This window comes from Achroia grisella, unplaced genomic scaffold, assembly GCF_030625045.1.
Source record: "Achroia grisella isolate CSIRO2021 unplaced genomic scaffold, CSIRO_AGI_Agris_v1 utg1295, whole genome shotgun sequence".
NCBI lineage: Eukaryota > Metazoa > Arthropoda > Insecta > Lepidoptera > Pyralidae > Achroia > Achroia grisella.
This window is the reverse complement of record NW_026712613.1, coordinates 1282265-1295727: the sequence shown is the minus strand read 5'-3', so window position 1 is coordinate 1295727 and position 13463 is coordinate 1282265. Positions and strand designations below refer to the sequence as shown.

The following is a 13463-nucleotide window of genomic DNA, read 5'->3' as shown; positions in this document are numbered from 1 at the left end:
ATCGATCTGGGTGTTTTCTATGTATATTATATAAGTTTTACAATACAATTTATTTAAGTATTTATATCAATTGTCTGGTAACTATAAAACAAGCTGTACTTAAATTGGGAGAGGATGGCTGTGTGAATTGTTCTGAGTTATTTAGATTTACTATTATTTACTACAATATAATTTTATTTCTCTTATCTGTAAAGTAGGCCAGATTTATATCTTGGGGGCTGGGAGCGAGGATACCATGTAAGTGTAACAATTTGTATGCAATTCAAATACAAGAATTAGTAGTTCAAAGAATATTACTATATCATCATCTGCTTCTTCCTTATCCCATTTATTTGTGGTCGACGTAATATATTCTTCTCTTCCATTCATCCCTGTTCGTAGTCATCTCGTTATTTACTCCCTTTCTTACTATATCATCTTTTACACAGTCCATCCATCTCTTTTTCGGCCTTCCTCTGCCCTTATAACCATCCACATTCATATGTAACACTATCATCATATTTCATATGTAACAATATATATATATGAAACAAAGAATTTTTAAATTTATTTTAATAAAGAATATTCTATTCTATTCTGTTATTTATTAACCCAAGAGCCAAGATGTATTTATATATGAATAACCCTGGGCAACTCAGATACCGTTATCTATATAGTCTCAAACTAATAGTTATTGCATCCTCGAGTTCCTATTGCAGTAGGGAGGTCGTAGCAATATCAATCGAACTGATGCATTCATCATTTAGTATCATTGAGTATACGAAAACAATCCTATCAATACTACTAGCTTTTACCCGCGGCTTCGCATTGAATCGATTAAATAACTTCATTACTGGCTGCTAGATGGCGTTGAAGTAACAAAATATTGATATTTTTTTTTTATATAATTTTTTTTTATTAAAATTCGCCTATGCTCATTCCTATGCCTCCAAGAACATGTGTACAAAATTTCTTGATGATCGGATCAGTAGTTTTTGCGTGAAAGCCTTACAAACACCCCTACTTTCAGGGTTATAATATTAGTAATGGTAAACGCGAAAGTTTGTAAGTATGGATGTTTGTTACCCTTTCACGCAAAAACTACTGAACGGATTTTGATAAAACTTTACGGTAATGTAGCTTAAGCATCAGAATAACATATAGGCTATATTATTTATTTAACGCGGGCACAGCTAGTATAAAATAAATAGAAATGGCCGATAAGGTAAATTATAGTTTATCTATTTGCAAAAGTTCCATATTCTTGCTCTGGAGACAATGGGACAGATTGGGGACGCCTTACAGTAGACTGTCCCGCCCAAACCAGAATAAATGGTCACTTTACACATCAGAGTGATTACAACAAACAAAACAACAATAAATTACAACAGTTACACATAAAGGAAGGAAAACAGGAAATAAAATGTGTGTAATAACACAGTGAGGTAATAATTAAGTAATTATTATTAATAATAATATTAATTACTAATATAAGTACAATAATAAACTAAAACATGTTATATAACGAAATGCGGTTTGTGTAAAAGGAAATAATATATTATTGAAAGCTTAGTATAAGAAATAACAAACAAGTTGACGATGGTAAGTGGTAACCGTAACCGTCGCCTACATACATGAACAGCAACAATATATTATTAAACTAGCTACCCAACCCTGCTGCGCTCGGGTGTACATGTATTATACATATAAACTGTCCTCTTGAATCACTCTATCTATTAAAAAACCGCTTCAAAATCAGGAGTCCAAAGTCTGGTCATCAATATATATTGACGGCCTCGGCGGTCTAGACGTTTAGCACACGGTCTCACTTCCAATGGTCGCGGGTTCAATCAGATACAAATCATACTCATCAATACAAATGTCTGTCTGGTTTACTGTGTAAAATATGCATATACATAAAAAATCTATATATTTATATCAGTTGTCTAGTATCCATAACACAAGCTCTGCTTAGTTTAGGACTAGAAGGCTCTGTGAGATGTCCTAAGATATCTTATCTTAATCCTAATTTATAATAATATTATATTATAAAAGCGAAATCTTGTAAGTATGGATGTTTGTTACTCTTTCACGCAAAACCTACTGAACGGAATGTGATGAAACTTTACAGTATTATAGCTTATACATCAGAATAACATATAGACTTATAAATTTCGAGTGAAACCGCGGGTACAACTTATTATTATATATATTCATATATACATAGGTATGTACCTCTATAGTAACATAGGGACTGGCAAATTCCCAGTAAAAGACTTAATTAATTAATGAGGATCTTCAATTAAGACGATTACCTGAAGATTACCGCGTCATAGGAGACCGTAAACATCCATACTGACCTTATTCTATGTAATTAACCTACCAGGGGAAGGGCATTGTTAGTTGCGTGGACTGTTGAACTCATTGCTAGCAATGTACCATGTCAGAACATGCGACGACAAGTAAGTCAGATATATTTCGGTTTAGTATGTTAACGTAGCGTAATATATATTATTTACATAAAAAATATATATTCAAAATACCAACACAAGTTTCTTGCTCATTCTTCTTGTGATGAATCTGCATTCCGAACGAGTGTCAGAATATAAAATATGACTATTCTATTAAACTTGTATTGAGTTTATTTGTATAAAGATTATTTCTATTTCTATGTATTCTATTATAATTAATTTTATAACCATATACTGCCGGGAGAAAGACAAAAAAATAAATTGAAATAAAATAAATTATGGAATAGCGGGTCGCATATACAGGTTTAACGGACCGCGTGTTGCTCATCCCTGGTTAGCCGATTTCACTAATGTATTCTGGTAAGTTTCACTTAAAATAATGCATACACATTATTTTACTTCCCAATGGATTTCGAAATAAAAAAAATATACGGGTAAGAGGTCGCGGCCTCATTTATATTATATACCACATCTTGACACCAGATTTCGTACAGGGTAGGCAGAGGAAACCCTGTGTAATCTGTCCTTGTCCTTAGACTTTGATTTAGAAATAAAAAAATATACGGGTAAGAGGTCGCGGCCTCATTTATATTAGTACCACATCTTGACGCCAGATTTCGTACAGGGTAGGCAGAGGAAACCCTGTATTATCTGTCCTTATCCTTAGACTTTGATTTAGAAAAAAAAAATATACGGGTAAGAGGTCGCGGCCTCATTTAGTAATATCTTTACGCCATTTCTCTTACGGGGTAGGCAGAGGAAACCCTGTGTAATTTGTCCTTGTCCTTAGATTTTCATTTTGTCATAAAACAATATACGGGTAAGAGGTCGCGGCCTCATTTTAGTGATATCTTTACGCCATTTCTCTTACGGGGTAGGCAGAGGAACCCGAGTGTAATATGTCCATAGACTTCACTTTAGAAATAAAAAAATATACGACTTCGATTTCTTTAATAATATTACGTCAGATCTCTTACGGATGATTAATGAATGTGAGAGTTACTTCTCTCACATTCATTAATCATCTCAAGGACACGCCCATTTTGTTTTCTTTATACTAGGGTTGTGGATCAAGCATACGGCCCATTTGATGGTAAATTGTTACCGTAGCGTTGTGGACGCTTGAGACACTTGAGAGGAGTGTTAGAGAGGAAGGGGATTGTTAGGGGGTCTAGTGTCCCCATTGCTAGCAATGTACCATGTTAGTTCCACCTCCAAGCGGTTCCCCCAGGAAACCATAATAGTTAATTCCAGGTTATTTAATCACGATGGGCAAACTGACCTGACCTGACTCATCTTATCCTCCACTGGTGCCCCGGCATGGCAGCGTAAACCATTGCGCTGGCGGGAGCATTATTAAATTAAATAAAAAATGATTTATTCATATAGAACATTCAGCCGCTTATGAATGTCAAGTTTTAAGTATATTTTTTCTCTACCGTCCAGTTCACTATACTGATTCCATTTAGAGGAACTGGCAAAATATACAACTGAATTTCTTCTATCTTCTATTAAAAATACACGATTAAATAAATGAAATACTTCATGCAAATCAATTTACATAAGTATGCTCGATTGCCACACGTTGTAGAAACAAATTACCAATTACAGTTTTATGTCACTGATAAGAAAATTCCGTAGCTCTATCGGTGACACGAACGGCCCGTGCCGAATGCGTGCATCGTTGTAAAAAAATAAATATTCATTTAATATGAACGCTTTTGTATTATTTTTTATTAAAAATATTAAAAACACCCCAAATAATCCTAAATTTACTAATGTCAAAAAATTTGCTTTTGTAAAAAATGTCGGTGGGTTTTTTGTTCGTTGGATATGTTGGAATCTCTTTGGACTTTCTGATTGTATAAAAATATACATTAAAAGAGAAAATACAAATAAACTCGAATTCAAGTTTTTTCAATCCTCTATAAATATAATTAAAATTGGAGTGTCTGTTTGTAATATTGAAATAACCGTTTTTTATGTATGCATATGAATATAAATACATATAGTAAAAAACGGTACACCATATACGGTACATACACCAAAATAACATTTTTTACAATCTTTATCTGTCTGTTTGTCTAATCTTTGAAATGGCTGGACCGATTTTGACGGGACTTTTTTGGCAGGTAGCTGATGTAATAAGGAGTAACTTAGGCTACTTTTATGTCAGAAAAATAAAGTTAATTCCACGCAGACGAAGTCGCGGGAACAGATAGTTATATATTTATAATGTCTATATTGTAGTAATTTGCACAGTTAAGAATGTTCCATAATAATGACTAATTTCTGTATCTAATATATACGCGTATATATAATATATTACCAGAATTCTCTAACCGTATGTTCCGTAGGTCATAATCCTGAGATCCGAATCCGTAGGTCATAATCCAGAGAATACGATCGGTCAAAAGACGCTCCTGAGAGCATCTTTTGGCCGATCGTATTCTCTGTAGATCATAATCTCTACAGAGTATGCAACTTAAATTACCTTTCTGGAGAGCGACGCGTTGTGTAGTTCGTCCAGCGTGGGTCGTGGTGCAGCATGCAGCGAGAGCACATTCCTGTAATTGTCCAATCGCGGCAGTGCTTCGCGGGTGAAATGCCTGTTATGAAAATAATTATAATAAAAATTAAATTATTTGATTTTACTTTACTTTTATACTTAGTTTCTTTTGAGACTGACTTTCAGAACGATAAACTATATTAACAAGCGACGGTAGGTTTGCCCCTTGTTAGACAGGAACTGCGGATACCGAGTCAATGGTGAGGCGAAGGAAAACTCCGAGCAGTTTCCAGGACTTGTGACCCGGGTATAGGTTTAAAGGGCCCCATGCTGACCTAAGTCAACACTCATTGTCACCTCTCGTGTTTCTCCCCCTGCCCAGCTAGATATGGAGCTTGCTAGTGCAGCTTTAGATACAGGTTCTGGTATAGAACTTACTACAGTTCTAGACAGGCCAAGATCTTTTAGAAGATTGTGGAATCAAATGAAATTTTAACACTTAAAATAAGTAAGGTTCAGTTGCTGTTCTCGTTGTGATACTTTGTTTTTTAGAAATAACTCACTTCACTCTCCCTAGTAACTATTCATATTTTCAATAATGTCACTATCTACCCGTTCCACAACTGCACGGCAGACAGAGATGAATGATCTCAGTGACAAGTTGATCAGGGAGAGAGAAGAGAGTGAAGATGAAATTTTTAAAATTATAAATAAAAATACCCTATTAAAATCAGAATTGTCAGAACTTCATAAGTCATCAGGAAGTTATTGAGCAGCGAGATCAGCTTCAAGAACTAATAAGTAGCTTTCATGAATGTAGTGACACTCATGAGCAAGCCTTGAGGCGTATCACTGAATTGAAGCTTGAGTTAAAGCAGGCATATTCTAAAATCAATGATCTAGACACAAGATTGGAATCTCAACAAAGTAATGAGATTAGTAATTTATATAAATATTCTGTACTTGTCTGTAATTCCATGTTTAAATCCTGATAGGCTTCCGTCATCATCCTGATGCACGGGAGCTCCAGAGACATATCCCTTTACTATAGACGGTAGTAGGTACCGTTCCATCATAATACACGCTATATCCTGACAGGCTTCCGTCGACATCCAATCATAAACCACCGGTGCACTCCAAACCATTTACCATTGATGATCGTTCATTACGATTGTTCATACAACCTTTAATTTACACTCAGCCCGAGTGGGCAGGGAAGTGAAGAAGTGAATCTACCCCTGGCGCTGCCCGGCGCTCCCTCGATAGTCGGTTTTTCGTGCGCGAGGCAAAGGACTAGCAGCGCGAGTGGCAGAGTGTGTTTACATTCAGCCCTCTCGCTCAGTTGTCGCCCGGCGTTTTAAGCGGAAGGTAAGGAAGAGTCTCCCGGTAAATAAGTATGAGGGCTGATTGTAAACGACACGCAAACGCGTCGACTTCCATCGACGCTGACGCGACAATATTTCCGGCAGCGCGAGTTGCAGGGGAAGCAGCTGAATGTAAACGTGTTATTACATTATCATAAACTATTTAATAAATGTGTAGGATCATTACAAACCTGAAACTCTTGGCATATTTGGTGTCGTTAGCGGTGAGTGGGTCGTCGCTGTCCATACCAGAGGCGTCCGATTCTTCAGTATGATCTTCCGGCTTGTCGACCTCCATCTAAAACAGAATATTATACTTTTACATTGCGTTTCCACGAAAAAGTGTACAAAACAAGTCATTTATATTTTCCGAATAAGAATAGAATTTTCGTGGAAAAATTAATCACATTTTATATACAAGCGTTTTTATTATATGTTCCATGTGGAACTATTCCGATTTACCGAGGTAGAATTTGTAAAAAGTCATATACATATTATTTTTTTAAAAGGATGATAATGGACTGTGAATCCGCCTGCTCTATCTAATGGCGGGGCACCAATAAAGGATGATAGGAGAAGTAAGAAGTTAGGTCAGTTAGCCCATCGTGAAGAATTCACCATGAATTAACCACTATAGTTTTCAGGGGAGAGATCTCGTGGAGGTCGAGTTAACATCGTAAACTATTAGTAATGAACTTACTATTCCCCATTACTAACAATCCCTTCCCATTACAAGGGTAGTAAGATTCATTATCCTATCATTTCAGCAGCCAAGGCTTGCTTTATATGCTGTGTTACGGTGAAAGGTTGAGACATGGCAGTGTAAATACAGGGTATTTATGCTTTATACCTTAGTTCTCCGGGATGACAACGCATGATGGATATCACAGTGAAGTGATATCTATAGTACTCTTCATATAGACGACGCCACGGTTGGCTAATTAGTTATATAAAAAACTACTGCCACTTGAAAAACAGGTTTTAGGATGTATATAAATGGAATAATTTATGTGACAGCCTATTTAAACTATACCAAACCTTGTTGATTTGGTATAATTCAAATAGGCTAACTCTACTTTATTTAAATAAAAATAAGTTATTTTTGTCATCATCATCAGCCGTCTACAGTCCACTGCTGGACATAGGCCTGTCCTAAGGAACGCAATAATCCTTTTCGTGCAGTTATCAACCTTTCATCTCTCGTTTCAACCCCTTACAAATCTTTTTCGCATTAAAAAATAGCCTATGTGATTTAGATTATCTGTGTTACAAAATTCATTTAAATCGGTTCAGTAGTTTTGCAATGAAAGCGCGACAGACATACAGAGTAACTTTCGCATTTATAATAGTAGTAAGGTTTACAATTTCAGAATATAGCACTGTAACAAACGGACGCAAAAATAACACCATACAAGATCTATTTCATCTTTTAATTCGGAGCCGTAAAGTGGATGGTACCGCCATCTGAAGGTCGGCAGGTGGCCATAAAATATTGATGACATTGTATAAACTACATATAAATGACGTCACCTCGTCACACTGCGTCTATGTATAAACGATACTAAAAAAAGAACCTCTATAACAAATTGTGTTAATATATGAAGCCGAAATTCGTTTTAGCAATGTGTAATGTCGTGCTTTACTTTTAGTGGACGCAAATGTGGACTAAAAAGTAAGGTAAATATTGCATGTAATCGAGAAGATTCACAGAACACATTGTTCTGTGTTTGATTTAAAGTTTCCACGTGGGACCATGTGTCACGATACCCACCGATGCCCAATCTACATGGCCAATCTGTCGGGTCCTGAACATCTTTTTACAGCAAGAGGCAATGAGCTTTCGGCACACCAAAAAGTAAGATGAGTATTGTATTCGAGAAGATTGATTTAAAGTATCCACGTGGGACCATGTGTCACGATTCAGATTCGGCATGGCCAATCTGTCGGGTCCTGAACAGCTTTTTACTGCAAGGACAAACGAGCTTCCAGCACACCAAAAATTAAGATAGATATTGTATTCTAGGAGATTGATTTAAAGTATCTATTTGAGAACATGGTTCACGATGCCCAATCGACATGGGATTGGTCAGGATTGATTTGTCAGGTCCTGAGGACCTTTCATAACATACGAGAGCAAATGAGCTTGCAGCTCCAGCTAGTGGTATAATACAAGTGAATACCGCCGAAAATGAGCATCCGAGCAATACCAAAGCAACTGCAGGTAAGTATCCGGCCTTTTAAGAAGGAATGGTAGGGAAAGGAATTTGGAAAGATATAGCAGAGAAGAGAATGCGTGAACACTTTACATTGGTATTATTCAGAAGATGTGATACGTGAATTTGAACTCGTTTAATTAAAACGACTGGAAGGGGAGATTTTTTTCCAATTCGAGCGATACTCTTAAAGCTGCACATCCACGCATGGACATACCGCTTGTTTTGAAATGAAAAATGATTTGTAACGTAAATTGGCACGTATACGCCCTACATACGACAATAAATCAGGGGAAATATCGGCGCTACGAGCAGGAGGAGCAGACATTGCCGCTTGTGTAGCGAATTTAGGACTCCTGTGAACTTGGCACACGATATTCAAAAATCGACTTTTTTTTTAGAGTTCTGACATCCTTTTGAATAGTTCTAGAGTTCTTTATAATCATTTTAAATAGTTCCGATGTTTAAATTAAAAAAAAACAAATTTTAAAAAATCGTGCGCTAAGTTCACGCAGCGCACGAAATCACGAAAATCACAAATTTCTTCGGAGTTCTAGCTTGCTTTACAATAGTTCTACAGTTCTCTATCAGTTATATCAATAGTTCTAGCGATTAAAACGAAAAAATCGATTTTTGAAGTTTCGCCGCGTCCAAATTATAATTCATATAAGAAAAGATCAATTTCCGGCGCGAGTTCTAGCCGATCTGATAATAGTTCTGGGCAGCATTCTCCGAGTTCTACAGAAAAGCTTCATAACTTTTTCCTGGAAAATAATTATTTTGCAAGTTATTGCAAAAAATATAAATCTACAAAAAAAAAATTACGAGTTCCAGCTGATCTGATCGGAGTTCTGGGTAGCGCTACCTGAGTTCTATCGAAAAGTCTAGTAACTTTTTCCTGTGAAATAATTATTTTCCAAATTATCGCCATTTTTAACTTTTCATGACTGACTTATAGGAGAATTTTTTTACGAGTTCTAGTCGATCTCATCGGAGTTCTGGGTAGCGCTACCTGAGTTCTATCGAAAAGTCTAGTAACTTTTTCCTGTAAAATCATTACTTTCCAAATTATCGCCATTTTTAACTTTTCATGACTGACTTATAGGAGAATTTTTTTACGAGTTCTAGTCGATCTCATCGGAGTTCTGGGTAGCGCTACCTGAGTTCTATCGAAAAGTCTAGTAACTTTTTCCTGTAAAATCATTATTTTCCAAATTATCGCCATTTTTAACTTTTTAAGGCTGACTTATAGGAGATTTTTTTTTTACGAGTTCTAGCTGATCTGATCGGAGTTCTGGGTAGCGCTACCTGAGCTCTATCGAAAAGTCTAGTAACTTTTTCCTGTGAAATAATTATTTTCCATATTATCGTCATTTTTAACTTTTCAAGGCTGACTTATAGACTTTTTTTTTACGAGTTCTAGCCGATCTGATCGGAGTTCTGGGTAGCACTACCTGAGTTCTATCGAAAAGTCTAGTAACTTTTTCCTATAAAATCATTATTTTCCAAATTATCGCCAGTTTTTACTTTTCAAGACTGAATTGTAGGAGAATTTTTCTTTTGACGAGTTCTAGCCGATCTGATCGGCGTTCTGGGTAGCGCTACCTGAGTTCTATCGAAAAGTCTAGTAACTTTTTTCTGCAAAATAATTATTTTCCAAATTATCGCCATTTTTTACTTTTCAAGTCTGACATGTAGGAGAATTTTTCTTTTGACGAGTTCTAGCCGATCTGATCGGAGTTCTGGGTAGCGCTACCTGAGTTCTATCGAAATGTCTAGTAACTGTTTCCTGTGAAATAATTATTTTCCACATTATCGCCATTTTTTTCTTTTACTGTAGGTCTTACCTGAGATTTTTTTTTACGAGTTCTAGTCGATCTGATCGGAGTTCTGGGTAGCGCTACCTGAGTTCTATCGAAAAGTCTAGTAACTTTTTCCTGTAAAATCATTACTTTCCAAATTATCGCCATTTTTAACTTTTCATGACTGACTTCAAGGAGAATTTTTTTACGAGTTCTAGTCGATCTGATCAGAGTTCTGGGTAGCGCTACCTGAGTTCTATCGAAAAGTCTAGTAACTTTTTTCTGTAAAATAAATTCTCCTTGAAGTCAGTCATGAAAAGTTAAAAATGGCGATAATTTGGAAAATAATTATTTTACAGAAAAAAGTTACTAGACTTTTCGATAGAACTCAGGTAGCGCTACCCAGAACTCCGATCAGATCGGCTAGAACTCGTCAAAAAAAAAATTCTCCTACAAGTCAGTCTTGAAAAGTAAAAAATGGCGATAATTTGGAAAATAATTATTTTACAGAAAAAAGTTACTAGACTTTTCGATAGAACTCAGGTAGCGCTACCCAGAACTACGATCAGATCGGGTAGAACTCATAAAAAAAAATCCTATAAGACAGTCTTGAAAAGTTAAAAATGGTGATAATTTGGTGATAAATGGTGAAAATAATTATTTTACAGGAAAAATTACTAGACTTTTCTATAGAACTCAGGTAGCGCTACCCAGAACTCCGATCAGATCGACTAGAACTCGTAAAAAAAAATTCTCCTATAAGTCAGTCATGAAAAGTTAAAAATGGCGATAATTTGGAAAATAATTATTTTACAGAAAAAAGTTACTAGACTTTTCGATAGAACTCAGGTAGCGCTACCCAGAACTCCGATCAGATCGGCTAGAACTCGTCAAAAAAAAATTCTCCTACAAGTCAGTCTTGAAAAGTAAAAAATGGCGATAATTTGGAAAATAATTATTTTACAGAAAAAAGTTACTAGACTTTTCGATAGAACTCTGGTAGCGCTACCCAGAACTCCGATCAGATCGGCTAGAACTCGTCAAAAGAAAAATTCTCCTACAAGTCAGTCTTGAAAAGTAAAAAATGGCTATAATTTGGAAAGTAATTATTTCACAGGAAAAAGTTACTAGACTTTTCGATAGAACTCAGGTAGCGCTACCCAGAACTCCGATCAGATCAGCTAGAACTCGTAAAAAAAAAATCTCCTATAAGTCAGCCTTAAAAAGTTAAAAATGGCGATAATTTGGAAAATAATGATTTTACAGGAAAAAGTTACTAGACTTTTCGATAGAACTCAGGTAGCGCTACCCAGAACTCCGATGAGATCGACTAGAACTCGTAAAAAAATTCTCCTATAAGTCAGTCATGAAAAGTTAAAAATGGCGATAATTTGGAAAATAATTATTTTACAGAAAAAAGTTACTAGACTTTTCGATAGAAATCAGGTAGCGCTACCCAGAACTCCGATCAGATCGGCTAGAACTCGTCAAAAGAAAAATTCTCCTACAAGTCAGTCTTGAAAAGTAAAAAATGGCGATAATTTGGAAAATAATTATTTCACAGGAAAAAGTTACTAGACTTTTCGATAGAACTCAGGTAGCGCTACCCAGAACTCCGATCAGATCGGCTAGAACTCGTCAAAAGAAAAATTCTCCTACAAGTCAGTCTTGAAAAGTAAAAAATGGCTATAATTTGGAAAGTAATTATTTCACAGGAAAAAGTTACTAGACTTTTCGATAGAACTCAGGTAGCGCTACCCAGAACTCCGATCAGATCAGCTAGAACTCGTAAAAAAAAATCTCCTATAAGTCAGCCTTAAAAAGTTAAAAATGGCGATAATTTGGAAAATAATGATTTTACAGGAAAAAGTTACTAGACTTTTCGATAGAACTCAGGTAGCGCTACCCAGAACTCCGATGAGATCGACTAGAACTCGTAAAAAAATTCTCCTATAAGTCAGTCATGAAAAGTTAAAAATGGCGATAATTTGGAAAATAATTATTTTACAGAAAAAAGTTACTAGACTTTTCGATAGAACTCAGCTAGCGCTACCCAGAACTCCGATCAGATCGGCTAGAACTCGTCAAAAGAAAAATTCTCCTACAAGTCAGTCTTGAAAAGTAAAAAATGGCGATAATTTGGAAAATAATTATTTCACAGGAAAAAGTTACTAGACTTTTCGATAGAACTCAGGTAGCGCTACCCAGAACTCCGATCAGATCGACTAGAATTCGTCAAAAGAAAAATTCTCCTACAAGTCAGTCTTGAAAAGTAAAAAATGGCGATAATTTGGAAAATAATTATTTCACAGGAAAAAGTTACTAGACTTTTCGATAGAACTCAGGTAGCGCTACCCAGAACTCCGATCAGATCAGCTAGAACTCGTAAAAAAAAATCTCCTATAAGTCAGCCTTAAAAAGTTAAAAATGGCGATAATTTGGAAAATAATGATTTTACAGGAAAAAGTTACTAGACTTTTCGATAGAACTCAGGTAGCGCTACCCAGAACTCCGATGAGATCGACTAGAACTCGTAAAAAAATTCTCCTATAAGTCAGTCATGAAAAGTTAAAAATGGCGATAATTTGGAAAATAATTATTTCACAGGAAAATGTTACTAGACTTTTCGATAGAACTCAGGTAGCGCTACCCAGAACTCCGGTCAGATCAGCTGGAACTCGTAATTTTTTTTTTTTGTAGATTTATATTTTTTGCAATAACTTGCAAAATAATTATTTTCCAGGAAAAAGTTATGAAGCTTTTCTGTAGAACTCGGAGAATGCTGCCCAGAACTATTATCAGATCGGCTAGAACTCGCGTCGGAAATTGATCTTTTCTTATATGAATTATAATTTGGACGCGGCGAAACTTCAAAAATCGATTTTTTCGTTTTAATCGCTAGAACTATTGATATAACTGATAGAGAACTGTAGAACTATTGTAAAGCAAGCTAGAACTCCGAAGAAATTTGTGATTTTCGTGATTTCGTGCGCTGCGTGAACTTAGCGCACGATTTTTTAAAATTTGTTTTTTTTTTTAATTTAAACATCGGAACTATTTAAAATGATTATAAAGAACTCTAGAACTATTCAAAAGGATGTCAGAACTCTAAAAAAAAAGTCGAT

General features: G+C 35.7%; 1 protein-coding gene across 1 annotated transcript in view; it reads right to left on the bottom strand.

The window, feature by feature from the left end:
* The window catches only part of LOC131855020 (bumetanide-sensitive sodium-(potassium)-chloride cotransporter-like), a 53510-nt gene that overhangs the window by 26234 nt on the left and 13813 nt on the right, over positions 1–13463 (bottom strand). The window contains exons 2-3 of the mRNA XM_059206228.1: positions 6515–6621; positions 4945–5059 (exon numbers count right to left, since the gene is read on the bottom strand). Of these exons, the coding sequence (XP_059062211.1) occupies positions 4945–5059; positions 6515–6621 (222 nt within the window). The remainder of the gene's footprint in view (positions 1–4944; positions 5060–6514; positions 6622–13463) is intronic.